General features: G+C 32.5%; 2 protein-coding genes across 2 annotated transcripts in view; one reads left to right on the top strand and one right to left on the bottom strand.

Moving 5' to 3' along the window:
• The window catches only part of LOC111640008 (alpha-crystallin A chain-like), a 5752-nt gene extending 3782 nt beyond the window's left edge, over positions 1-1970 (bottom strand). The window contains exon 1 of the mRNA XM_023386014.1: positions 1900-1970. The gene's annotated coding sequence lies outside the window, so the exon portion shown is untranslated. The remainder of the gene's footprint in view (positions 1-1899) is intronic.
• The window catches only part of LOC111640009, a 20409-nt gene extending 8352 nt beyond the window's left edge, over positions 1-12057 (top strand). The window contains exons 2-5 of the mRNA XM_023386015.1: positions 9918-10072; positions 10309-10384; positions 11191-11288; positions 11952-12057. Of these exons, the coding sequence (XP_023241783.1) occupies positions 10022-10072; positions 10309-10384; positions 11191-11288; positions 11952-12038 (312 nt within the window). The 5' untranslated portion in view covers positions 9918-10021 and the 3' untranslated portion in view covers positions 12039-12057. The remainder of the gene's footprint in view (positions 1-9917; positions 10073-10308; positions 10385-11190; positions 11289-11951) is intronic.
• The last annotated feature ends 197 nt before the right edge of the window (positions 12058-12254 follow it).

Genomic DNA, 12254 nt, shown 5'->3' with positions numbered 1-12254 from the left:
TGGTTCAGAGCTTTGTAACGTGTTCTCGAATTTCTCTTTTTTCTTCTTTTTTATTTATCTTTTGAGGAAAGAGATGACGAGTTCAGAAGAGAAAGGAGAATTCAACCCATTCTCTGTTATGCTTCCTTTAAAATAGTCATTTCTAGATTTCCTATCTGGATGATTGCTTGTTCCATGTTTGATTTCTGGATCGCTGATTAGATAAAACAGAGTTCAAAGTCACAAATCCAACCTGTGGCTGCTTCCTGTCTGTAGTATGCCCAAACGGTTCAGGAGTCAAGTTCCTTTCCCTAACTGACAAGTTCTTGTCAACTCCGCAATTGTCCAACCAGTAACTCGAAAAGAAGCTTAGAGATCCTTGGTGTTCGGGAAACACCAAGAATCGAAATAGAGAGATCATCCAGAGTGTTTCGTCGATCTTCCAGCCAATGAAGCCAATTTTCGAACCCGAATTCGAACTTCTGTCAAGACAAATTTCACCCAACAACGCACAACTTTCGAACAGAGATGCTAGATCATTTCAAGAGAAACAGGAACTTCCTCCCACCGCAAAGTCAGAAAGGTAACGCACAAATCGATCGATAAGGAACAAACACTAATAATCCACCGAAGAATCAAGCGGTCAGAAATGAAAAATAACTCACTCAATCCCGGAGTATCCGAGTAAAACTCGGATAGGTGGCAACCCTAGTGTGTAGTCAAGCTATCAGTTGTTTTTCGTCTATCTGCTTTTGCTCAGTGCTGAGACAATTGTAAAATTTTTGTTTTTAAATTTTTTATAATTATTTTTATACAATATTTTTGGGAGGAAAATGAGTAAAATACAGGTGATAGAAGCTTCGAAATCAGCGTATTGCAAAAGACAAAAGTTCTACGCTAACTGACGAAAAGTCATTTCGATTTATACGAGAAATGATGACAGTTAGAGTGACAGACAAGAATGATCCTGAAGCGAAGCCAATGAAATTTTGAAAATTTAAGCAATGAAAATGAAAATAATGTAAAAAAAATCACATTCTGAGACATCTGTAAGAGTGACTGTTTGTATTCAGGCCCCTGATTTTGACAGAAAACAAGGAGACGTCAGATCAATTTTTGCTGTTGTTATGTAAAAAGCTAGTCAGAGATTTTATCGATTGGTAACAAGAAATGAACGCCTTAAACATAGTGTCTGTAAACAAAAATGAATATGAGTTGATCAAATGCTGGTCATCGAGATACCACTCAGAAATGTCTCTATAACCCAAAGTGTCTGGACTTCTAAAAATGCTCATGAAAAAAATGTGTAACAAGTAAGATTGTGCTTGTCTGAAAACAAAAAAAAAAAATAAGGTTCTCAGCAATTGTAAATGTTACTCCGGCACTCCTTGTTCTAATAAATAAAAATCATTCATAAATTTACAGTATTTATTTATTATATTGAATACAATAATTAATTTGACAGGTTTTACGTGCATTTGTTATATTTTTTCTATTTTATATTATAACTACTGATTAGTTTATTTGTAGAATATGTAGCTATACCATAGAATAACTAGTCAAACTATGTAATTTCTTATCCATTCCACACTTAACCAGGAAAATTATTATAAGTTATTTTGTAGAATAACGGCATTCAATTTTTTAACGGTAACATATTCTGTTCTGATCATCAACATAACTGTTCGTATTGAGTCATTACTGATTGTGTGCAAGTAGTTTTATCACAGTAAATCTTTTCTACAAAATTTTTTTGATACGTTGAAAGTTACGATAGGAATAATAAGAACTAAACAATAGCAGAAACGTTATTTGGTGCGAATAAAAAAGTATAAATTCTTATAAAACCCATTATATCTACACGCACATATTCCTTATATAAACATAAATTTGATGTAAGTGAAATAATACAAAGCTTACTTGCAAATGTGTTATAGAGTACTTGATGGAAGATGATCATTGTAGCACCTTGTCACTTGAAGGTAAAGTTTGCTCTCCTGTTTTTCACGATAAACTTCTGTATAACTTTATCCTAAAATGTCGGTCGAATTTTTTAGTCATCAAGTAAAGCTTTCAACATTGACATCACTGCAAGCGAAGATAATTTTTCTTGTCCTTCTGTTGACCTGCAATACGTTTTTATCCTTCGCAATGCAGAAAATATTTTTTCAGCTGTAACAGTGATAGTAGGGATTGTGCCAATCAATGCATCAATATTATACGCCTTTTTTAGTCTTATTATCACTCATAAACTTAACCAATTCAAAAACAGGCTTATTTTTAAACTGTTGCGAACAATAGAAAACAGACGATTCATTCCTTAATACTCAAATGATATCAAAAGACGTTTCACACTCCATCTCCAGCATTTTTAAAAACTTTTTTGGAAAATATTTTTTTGTATTTGTCATACATGTTGCTGATCAGTAAGCAGAAGTCAAGTTTTTCCATGGTCTAAATAGTCGCAATACGCTTCAGGCTTGTTAAAAGCATTAGAACTTCGTCAACATCGTCGTAATCAAAAACGTCTACCCCTGAGCGAGCAATAGTTATAAATTATACCGCAATGGCGAACAGGATCCGTTGCAGAAAACTGGATTTCTGTTAATTTCGGATCAAATTGTGAACGCTATATTCGTAATTAGTATCAATTCAAAATAAAAATAAGTTAATTTTCAGAGTATTTATGTATGGTATTATTCATAAGCAATGTCAGCTTTTTCGCCCGATCCGAACTGTAAGGTAGAACGTTTAACATTTGTTTACGTACTGTCGACGTTGAATTCGTGAAGTTTAAGCGGTAGGATTTCTGGTATAACGCTATAATACATTTTCCATTCATAATTATTAATTAACTAGCAGGTGGGCCCGGCGTTGCTCGGGCAAAAGTAACGATAACTAAGATAAAGATTATTACTTTGCAGTCAACCTTACCCGTTTTTTACAGAATGCAAGAATTGGGTCCCCTTGTTTCCAGACTAATTAGAGAACTTTTAGATGGTTCTAAAAATATGTTCGATTTCCCGCAAAAACGAAAGAACTGCATCTGCGCCTGTAAATCTTGCACGTCGCTTTCTCTTAACAATTCCATTGTTACTTAAAACTTCCATTGTTACCTAACACCGCCATTGTTACTTAACACTTCCATTGTTGATGGAAGTGTTAAGCCTTAATCCTGTCTTTCTCCCCCCCGAAAAAAATTTCGAAAATTCCTTTCTTAGTGTGCGTTCTCGTGACGTACCTTAACTATGTACCAAATTTCAACTTTGAACTCCTAACCGTTTGGGCTCTGCGCTGATTATTATTATTATCAACTCGTCTCGATTATATATATAGATTACAAATGCATTGTTGGAAATTATTAGTTAAGAGTCTAAATAAATTAAATTTATGGAGAAACATGTTTGTAAGTAAGCCGACTTTTAGGGAAGGATCGTTAATTCCCTGTAAAAATAATCTAGTGTCGTTCTCGTGTGGATGTGGCGGAGGTGACAGACGACAAGAATCTCACAAAAATTCGTTTATTTTTAAACATAAAAGTAAACTTACACTGAGGAATAGATATTGTCTAAATACAATCGGCTGTTTGGAAGTCAATAGCGTTGTTGCCCCATTATTTGTTGGTGGTATAGTCGGCCCCGTGGCAGTGTTGTTACGCAGTTCGTGAGACTCCGTTGGTCGAAGTCGGCGACGGCATGGCATCGGTATCGGCATCAAGACGAAAACGATTCGTCTCCAGTTTGTTGACACTGCGCTTCCGATTTTCACACTTTTGTCTCGACTCGCATAGTGTGTCCTGTCGAGTGCCTCGTGTTCTTGACGATCGGGGATAACATCAATCTCCGTTCTCCGATTTGATTATTCTGATTGGCTCCGCGTCCCTTTTTCCCGTTGCTCTATTGGTTCCTCGACTGTCCCTAAGCGAAAGACGACCCCTGTTCGAGTCACGAGAAAAATCCGCTTTGAAGAATCTACTTGACACCATCCGTTAATTTTGGATGGAAAGTGTTGATGGAACTTTTAAACTTGCGCTCCTATTCTTTCCCCATTGTTGTCTAGTCTGTGGCGTTTTTGAACGCCCTGACGCGATGTTTCTTTTCATCATTAACTTTTCTTCTTTCCAAAATTCTATGTTGTAATTATTTTTATACGAGCGCCTTGTCAAACGCTTATCTCTACTGGAGGACGTTCGTTTACAATTATTAATAATGTATAATTATTGCGTTCTGTTTATATCAATAGCGTTTTTTCCTCGTGGCGGTTTCATATGACTAGCACAACTAATCTGATCTTAGATCGGTTTTTAACAATGGACGATGTTTCTAGTTTCGTTTTACCAAATTACTATAATAAATGTTTAATTTCAACCCATTTTTTAAACCTCACATGTTGCTTTAAAACGAATTTTTCCATAAAGACGTGATACTGTAATGTTACGAGGTAAAATTATGAATAAAATTAAACATAGAAAGACTTAAAGATTTATATTCTCCTACCAAGAGAGAAGTGCTATTATTATTAGTGATTGAACGTTCTGTAATATGTATAAGTATATAGCCTAAACAAACATTATTGTTTATATTAATGCATTATTTATGTTAATTATGTTAATGCGTCAGTAACGTGACATACTCAAATATAATAATGTCTGGATAACATTATTTTGAAAACGATTTTTTAAATAGTTATGGACTAAAGACGGAATTTGAAGCTAAAACCTCCTCTTACTCACAATCAATTATAGGCGAAGGGGACGTAATGCTTGCTAAGGGAAACTACTCGGTATTATTTTCTTACTGATGCAACATTAAAATCCAGTACATATTTGATATCAGAAAGCAATCTGTGAAATGACTGCATACAAACTATTTTAAAACTTCTTCAAACGTTGAGGAAAGTCATACCTAATCGCACTATAATTCCTTATATGCTGTGTTTTTGCCATTAAATAGTAACATATTTAACACTCTTTTATCCATTAGAATATAAGGTCAAATGGGACAAAATCTCGAGATGTAATTTTTACAATGAATACAATGTCAAGTGGATATGATATGGTCATCATCCCCATTGTTCCTATCTAGATCGCTCCCCGATAGAACAATACTATAATATTAGAAAGGTTGATGTTAAAATACAAATTTATACTACAAGGCTATAGATGTTCGATGTCACTAATCCTGTATGTCGGCGTAGAATCGTGTTCTTACACGATTCTACTCCGAAATACAAGATAAGTATAATCCCCGCCTTTTTAAAACTAGGAACGGCCGAGAAAGATCGGCGAGAAGACGATCGTTGGGTTTGAATTAGCTGCGAATTCGTCTTAGGTCAGAGACGATTAGCAAAGCATATACAAGGCATGTCGATATCGATGCAAGAGATTCAAGTTCGGTTGGTAGGCCTACTTCAAGTATATAGCAAATTCAGCGAGGAACTTGAATTGCATTTTCACAATGACATTATTAGATTGTCTATTAATTCAATAATATCACTTACAATGACGTGACAACATACTGTAAGTAACGTGTAAAATTCTGAGTCTGGACTTCCGCAAGGTAAGTTGGTTTTTGCTTGTGCTCCTGACCAGGGATTTTAGTCGGTTCTTAGAGTTAAGCCTAATTTTAGGCCTAGGTAGCTCTCCCTAGTGCTAAAATATAGAGTTAGGAATAAATTAGGGTTAGAGTTCGGTTAGGCTTAGGTTAGCTAAGCCAAACTTTTTCTCAACTTTAATTCTCAAAGTTTCAAGAAATGTAGCCAACCATCTTGGCTTCCCTATCCAAGAGAAAGCCAGAAGACAGCAGTCGGCCATTTTGTCGTTTGGTGTTCTGTTTAGGAGATTGGCCGTCCAGAACAACCTGCGGCCCATATAGACAGGCATCGCAGGTGTCTGCGTGTTACATCCCACAACTCGTCTAGTGCGTCGTACAGGTTTGCAGGACAAAACAACTATAACGTCGGTCAAAATTTCCAAGTGTCATCTAGTGCGTCGCCCAACTGTATTAGACAGGCGTCATCCAACTTCTAGGTAATATGTAATTCAGATTGTATATACTAAATAGTCCATCTAATGCTATTACATTGTATTTGCATATATGTCAGTACTGTGTACTTTATACCTAGTATTCTGTTTTCACCAATTCACTGTATATTATATGCTTTTCAATGTATATGTTCTGTTGCTCAGTATCAACAATTAATTGGAACTCCATATACGCTTAATCCTTCTATAACTATATTCGCCTATTCTACGGTTATACTGCCACGTTTTATTCCTTTGCAAATTCTATGTACCGCTTGTATTAATGCACTGTATACACTACTTGTCATTGTTCACTGTATCCAGTTCAAAGTTTATATATTATCCGCTTTTACATATTTATGTGAAATTGTTTATTTGCAATCTATTTCTCTGTAACCCATGTCCAGCACTGCTAGACATAGCTGGACATGCATCTTTATGCATTAATAAAATAATTGATTGATTGTATGTAACGTGTAAAATTTCAATTCCTACGTCTTGGATAACGCTAATAATTCGTTAAATATAACTTTCTCTTTATATTATAAAAGGAAATAAAATTATAAACATCAGAATTGAAAATACTTCTACCTCTTTACAAAATTTAACAACAAAAGCAGTTATAAGTGACAGATCAATTTTATATTTAGAATAATTAAGGTAATCCGATCAAAATGACGAAACAATGTGGTACGGTTATGTTTTTCAATGAAATTTTGTTCAGAGTTAATATGTACTTTGATTTGCACCTCCATTAATGAACTGGATATACATAATTGTCGCGAATAGGTATTTGTCAATGTTATTTGCCAGGAAAAGTGCTGAAATGATACGATCACCACGAAGGAACATGTGATTCGATTGTAAATTAAAATGAAATTTTTGACTGTAATTCATTACATAACTTTGCTTGTACAGTACTTGTATTGATGAAACAGTTCAATTTGTTATGGTAAGAAAACTGGCGTTGTGAAAGAAAAACAAAATTGTCACTATCGACTTTTCCTGTGACGAAAAACTGGTTAAAGATAGAGTAAATCATATGATTTAATTTTAGGAAATATTTCCTTCATTATAAATTTTCGTGAAAAATAATAATTATATCAGTCACCACCAAAACTGGACTAAATTATTAATACACCATTGTTAAACGAAGTATAGAATGAAAGTCACGGAACATAATGTTGAATTATGACCTTCATTTCTGGTAATTCTGCTCTAGACAAGACGAACGAAGAAGGATATGAAAGTAAGGCACACGGTTCGATTAACGTCAAACAAAAGACGGTGTCGAATTGCATAATTAAACAATCCACTTTATCGGAAACCAATCTGGTTTAATTTCACCTGGTAACAGAAAAAGACCGGTCGGGGATCGAGAAAGGTAATTAATTAATAACCAATAAAGTAACGATTTTCGAACCCACAAGATATTTAAACCAAGACCACAAGGACACTGCTTATTTTGCAATTGCTTCCCGCGAGTCTAGGGGTGTTTCCCGCAAGCTTACATCTTCGTCCTTTGCCTATTTACCTTCCGAAACTTATAGACCGATGCACATTCACCGGACATCTTTTTCAGTTCGAGAACAGGACATAGAATGCAGAAATTTCCGATGAACGATAGGAAACCATCTACGTATCCGGACTCGACTCTGCTACTTTTCAATTGGGTTTTTGTAACGGGGGCTTTCCTGTTGCCGAGCGGAGTTTGTCCTGGTACTTTGAGTGAAAGAGTTCCCGAACACTGAGAGTTTGGTCGTAGATCCGCGCAGCGCTCGGACAGCCTGGCCACGTAAAGTTTTTCGGGTCTTCTCCACGTCTGTAATGCCGAAGTAGAAGCCAGTTTCCTTTTAAAAATCCTCCTGGAAGGTACCCCTAGACAAGGAGTGGGACACAGTTTTTGCCCCCGGGCTAAATTAGGAAGAAAACTTTTTCCACGGGCCGAACCAAAGGCTGCCCTAGAAAGATTTTAAGGTAGTGCGAGATCTCATCGTGGTGTCAACCTGTAGATAGAGATTACAGATACATTTTTCAAATTATCATGCTTTCTGAACATTCTTCGCTATAATTACGAGATTTGTAATGGAGAGTTAACTCTAAACACACAGTGAGTTGTTGACCTTTATTTCTTTTTAGGCGACAGAATTTTTCATGGAGCTATTCGGACTTCACTAGCTAATATTCAAAGATTGATCGCGGACCACATAGATACATTACACGGGTTGGATTTGGCCCGCGAACCGTATGTTGGCCGTGTATGCTCTAGACAAATGGCCCAAGTGTTGCATTGTAATAACTAAATAAATGAAACAAAATGTAAAGAAAATAATTGATTTATAGAAATATAACCGAAATTTCCAAAAGCAATGTACGACATGACGTACGTTAGAAGGATTTGAAAGTAAGTACCGAATTTTTTAGCAAATAGCCAAGAAATGTATAGCGAACAAACAAAGAAACATTCTCATTTATAATCGCACACGTCGTTCTTTATAGTTACTCACGAAAAATAAATTCCGAAATAAAATTGATTGACATGCGTAAAGCGTAGAACGCACTACGTTTATCATTCCGTAAGCACGATTGTTATTGTTGCATAAACAATAAATTTTGAGAATAATTTTTTAACTATTGTTAAAGTGATTGAATTGTTGAAGCGATATTTCGAAAGCGATTTTGTTAAAAAAAATGGATATTATGAGTAAGTAAAATACTTTTTAATGTATAATTATATTAAATCTTTTATAACGTGTTGGTAATAAATACAAAAACACGGATTTAATAGTAATTTTCTACGGGATATTTAAAAATCCCAGTAAAAATGTTTATACGATAGAACGTTATTTAACTTTGCATTCATTTTCTGTCGAAGACAATTACAGCATTAAACGTATTTTCTGCAAATTAATAAAAATTTGTTGTTTCAATCTTTTCTAATATTTAAATATTTGGTTCTGTTAAGTTGAATAAAAAGAAGTAAACGGAAATTACAAAAACACTTTTACAATAAAATAAAATATTCAAAAATAAGATTGAAATCTCTCGTTAATTTAAAATAATCTTATGAAAATTTCTAAGAACTGTAATCTAAAAGCTAATGTATTAGTGTTTAATGTATACTTACGACTTGATTTTAAGTACATTTCAGGTTTTGCTCATTGAGCAATGCTATATTTTATATTTACAAAATGTTCTTGTCTATTACATTATTTATCGATATTGTTCAATAAATAAATCGATGTTCACCGCTAGATAAATGCAAACAATGCTCATTTATAAGAAAAAAAGTTGTAACGAAAGAACAACAAATGTGGCAATTATTTTTCATTGGTTAAAATTATCCATGATTTCCCTTTACTTTTTATCGTTGTTTCTCGAGTATAAAGATGTAAATGAATATTTGATTATTTACATTTTTAAAGTTAATCTGAAAATTGAATATTTTAAACTCATTTTACTCAAACTTTTTATTAAATTGTATCAATGAATGTAAAGTAAGCTTCTGAGTGTACGCTAATAAATATCCGTTTATTTACTTCGACAGAGAAAAACTCTTCATTAATATTACATTTTCAGTTGACGTTATAATTGAAACAGTTTACACTTTCTACCCAATTAATAATTCTAAATCACAATGCAATATTTATGCTATTATATCAAGTTTAATTTAACAAATTTCTAAGCAAAAATTAATTAATTTTTTTTTTTAAATTTTAATAGTTATTTTTGTAAATTTGCTATAGAATAAAGTTTCAAAATATTTTTCTAGAATAACAATTTGATGTGTTTATTTGGTTTAAAGTTTTTGTTATTTGCTCTGTTTCTCTTTTTCAAATTCCTATATAATTTTTGAATTCAGACGAAGAAAGTGTTACGAATTTCTGTGTTTATTGAGTTTTCTTTTATTCTTTAGAAAACAATAAGAGAGATGAGGTTATTAATTCGAACGTACAAGTTTCGGGTGATGAAAAAAAAGTCACCTTGGAGGATTCTGTCGAGACAATTGTACACATCATCATGGATCTGGCAGCTCAGAAGAGAAAAGAAAAACCAAAATCGTCTTCTTCTGTAAGTGACAATTCAATGGAAATAATTGAAAATAATTTAACAATTCTTATCATTTAAAAGTTTACAACTGAAACACTCATGACAACCATGCACAATCTTATAAAACTTATTATTTAAAATGAATGCAAATTGTTTATTTATAAATAAATAAATATTTGCTGAGTTGATAAAAAAAAAAACAGTACGAATACTGTAAGATTATTATATCGTTAATCAGAATTTTTCACTTTTTGCAGGATCTTGATGAAAAATTGGAAATGGAAAAAGAAGACTCATTGGAATTGAACGAAATAGGAGAAGTAATGGAGGAAGGTGAGGTCACAAAAAGATTATAAAAAACTTTTTGATTCATAGAACAATTTGCTTAAAAATTATTGAAAATAATTTAATGTTAAATTCATTGTGTTAAAATCTGTTTACATTAAGTAACTTAATATTAATCATCCATCTACAATTTGTCAGGTGTGTTGGATGTGGTAGTTTAATATATTCGAAACAATTCATAATTAGCATTAATTTCAAAATGTTTATTACTAAAAGAATTCCATTTATTTCGTGAAAAATACTTGAGATAATTATTTTTGTTGCTTAAACTTTTCAATTCCTCGAAAAGTCAATTTAATTACGTTTATATAAATGCAAAGAGTTTATTACGAATAACATCCGGTATATAGCCACAAGATGAAACGTAAACATTGAAATTAACTTAAAACAAGAAATAATTCGCGAAGCACAAGCAGAAAAACACTGTGCACTTTACTCTTAATATTCCGTTTATTATATGTTTGATTTTTCGATTCAATCAGAATGGGAAAAATCTAAACTTATATTTATATTCGTAGCGATTACATTTATTTAACGTACTGTTTATACATGTGTACTGCTTTGTCATTTCTTCTATAGTTTAAACATTATATTTGTATTTATAAACTTTTCATCCCAGCTTAATTTGTGAGAATATATGAATATTGGAATACGTACAAATTTTTCACATAAACACGAATATTTTACACTGTTACAATTGTTTTTTTTCTAAACTTATTTATAGTTAATGACAGCATTACGATTTTAAATTACAAACAAATTGAAATGTAAATTATAAAATCATTACTTTTTAGTCTCGAAAGTAATAAGAAAATTTGATGAAGAGAAGACTAATGATGACGATAGATATTCGTGGGAGAGCGAATCCCTAAAAGATGACGATGATGAAAACGTAAGATAATATTTTCTAATTTTCCTTAGTTTACACTTATAAACCCATTCTCGTTCTTCACTAAACTTTTTTAATAATGTTTTGGTATTTCAAGGTTTTCGTCACTAAAAATATTCAATTAAAAACATTACATAATACCAGGTTATCGGACAGCACAAAATATGTTTTAAATGGTTTTCTATAGTGCGAGTTTAAATCTTTGATGTATTTTTCGCCAAAATTAATTGGTCGGCAAATTACTGTTTGATGAATAAAACAGTTTGTCAGTACGAACGTGTTAAAAATTTAACATATATTTTCAATTGGTGTCTACTTTACCAATGAAATTGTGTTATTTTGTACCATCCGAGTATCGCTATAAACGTAATGATGTTAGCCTAAACTAATTGATTTTTAGATGGTTATTATATCATAGTATTTGATTTATATATTCATGTAAGAATTTAACAGACAGAGTGATCAATTTAACACATTATAAAAATTTAAAGAATCTGTCGGATTGTCTCTCGGTGTGATAAACCCTTATATAAATTACCTTTGTAATTATAAATCAAACACTATGATTTATTATAAAGGAAGAGTTAAAAGTACGAAATAATGTAATATTCTTAATCTTCGTAGTTATCATTTTCTAGTTTACCAATATATTTACCCTCTTTGCAGAAAACAACAAAATGTACGGACATCTTTCGTTATTTATTTATAAAACTGCCATCCGTCATCTTTTCCTGCTGGAAAAGAAAAAAATAAATGCTCCACAATGAAAAAGGTACGTAAAAGATCGCGTAAATTTTAATTATAACATGACTCTCATTTAATAAAAGTAAATCGGTGTAAGATTATATTAATTAGCGAAAATTAATTTATTTCTGCACATTTATCGTAACCTTTATTAAAGGTTACGATAAATGTGCAGAAATAAATATTCACATAAAATTTAATTCACTTTAACACCAAGGTATTCTA

This window comes from Centruroides sculpturatus, unplaced genomic scaffold, assembly GCF_000671375.1.
Source record: "Centruroides sculpturatus isolate CEXI.00-Female unplaced genomic scaffold, Cexi_2.0 scaffold1342, whole genome shotgun sequence".
Classification (NCBI taxonomy): domain Eukaryota; kingdom Metazoa; phylum Arthropoda; class Arachnida; order Scorpiones; family Buthidae; genus Centruroides; species Centruroides sculpturatus.
This window is presented reverse-complemented; position numbering and strand designations above follow the sequence as displayed.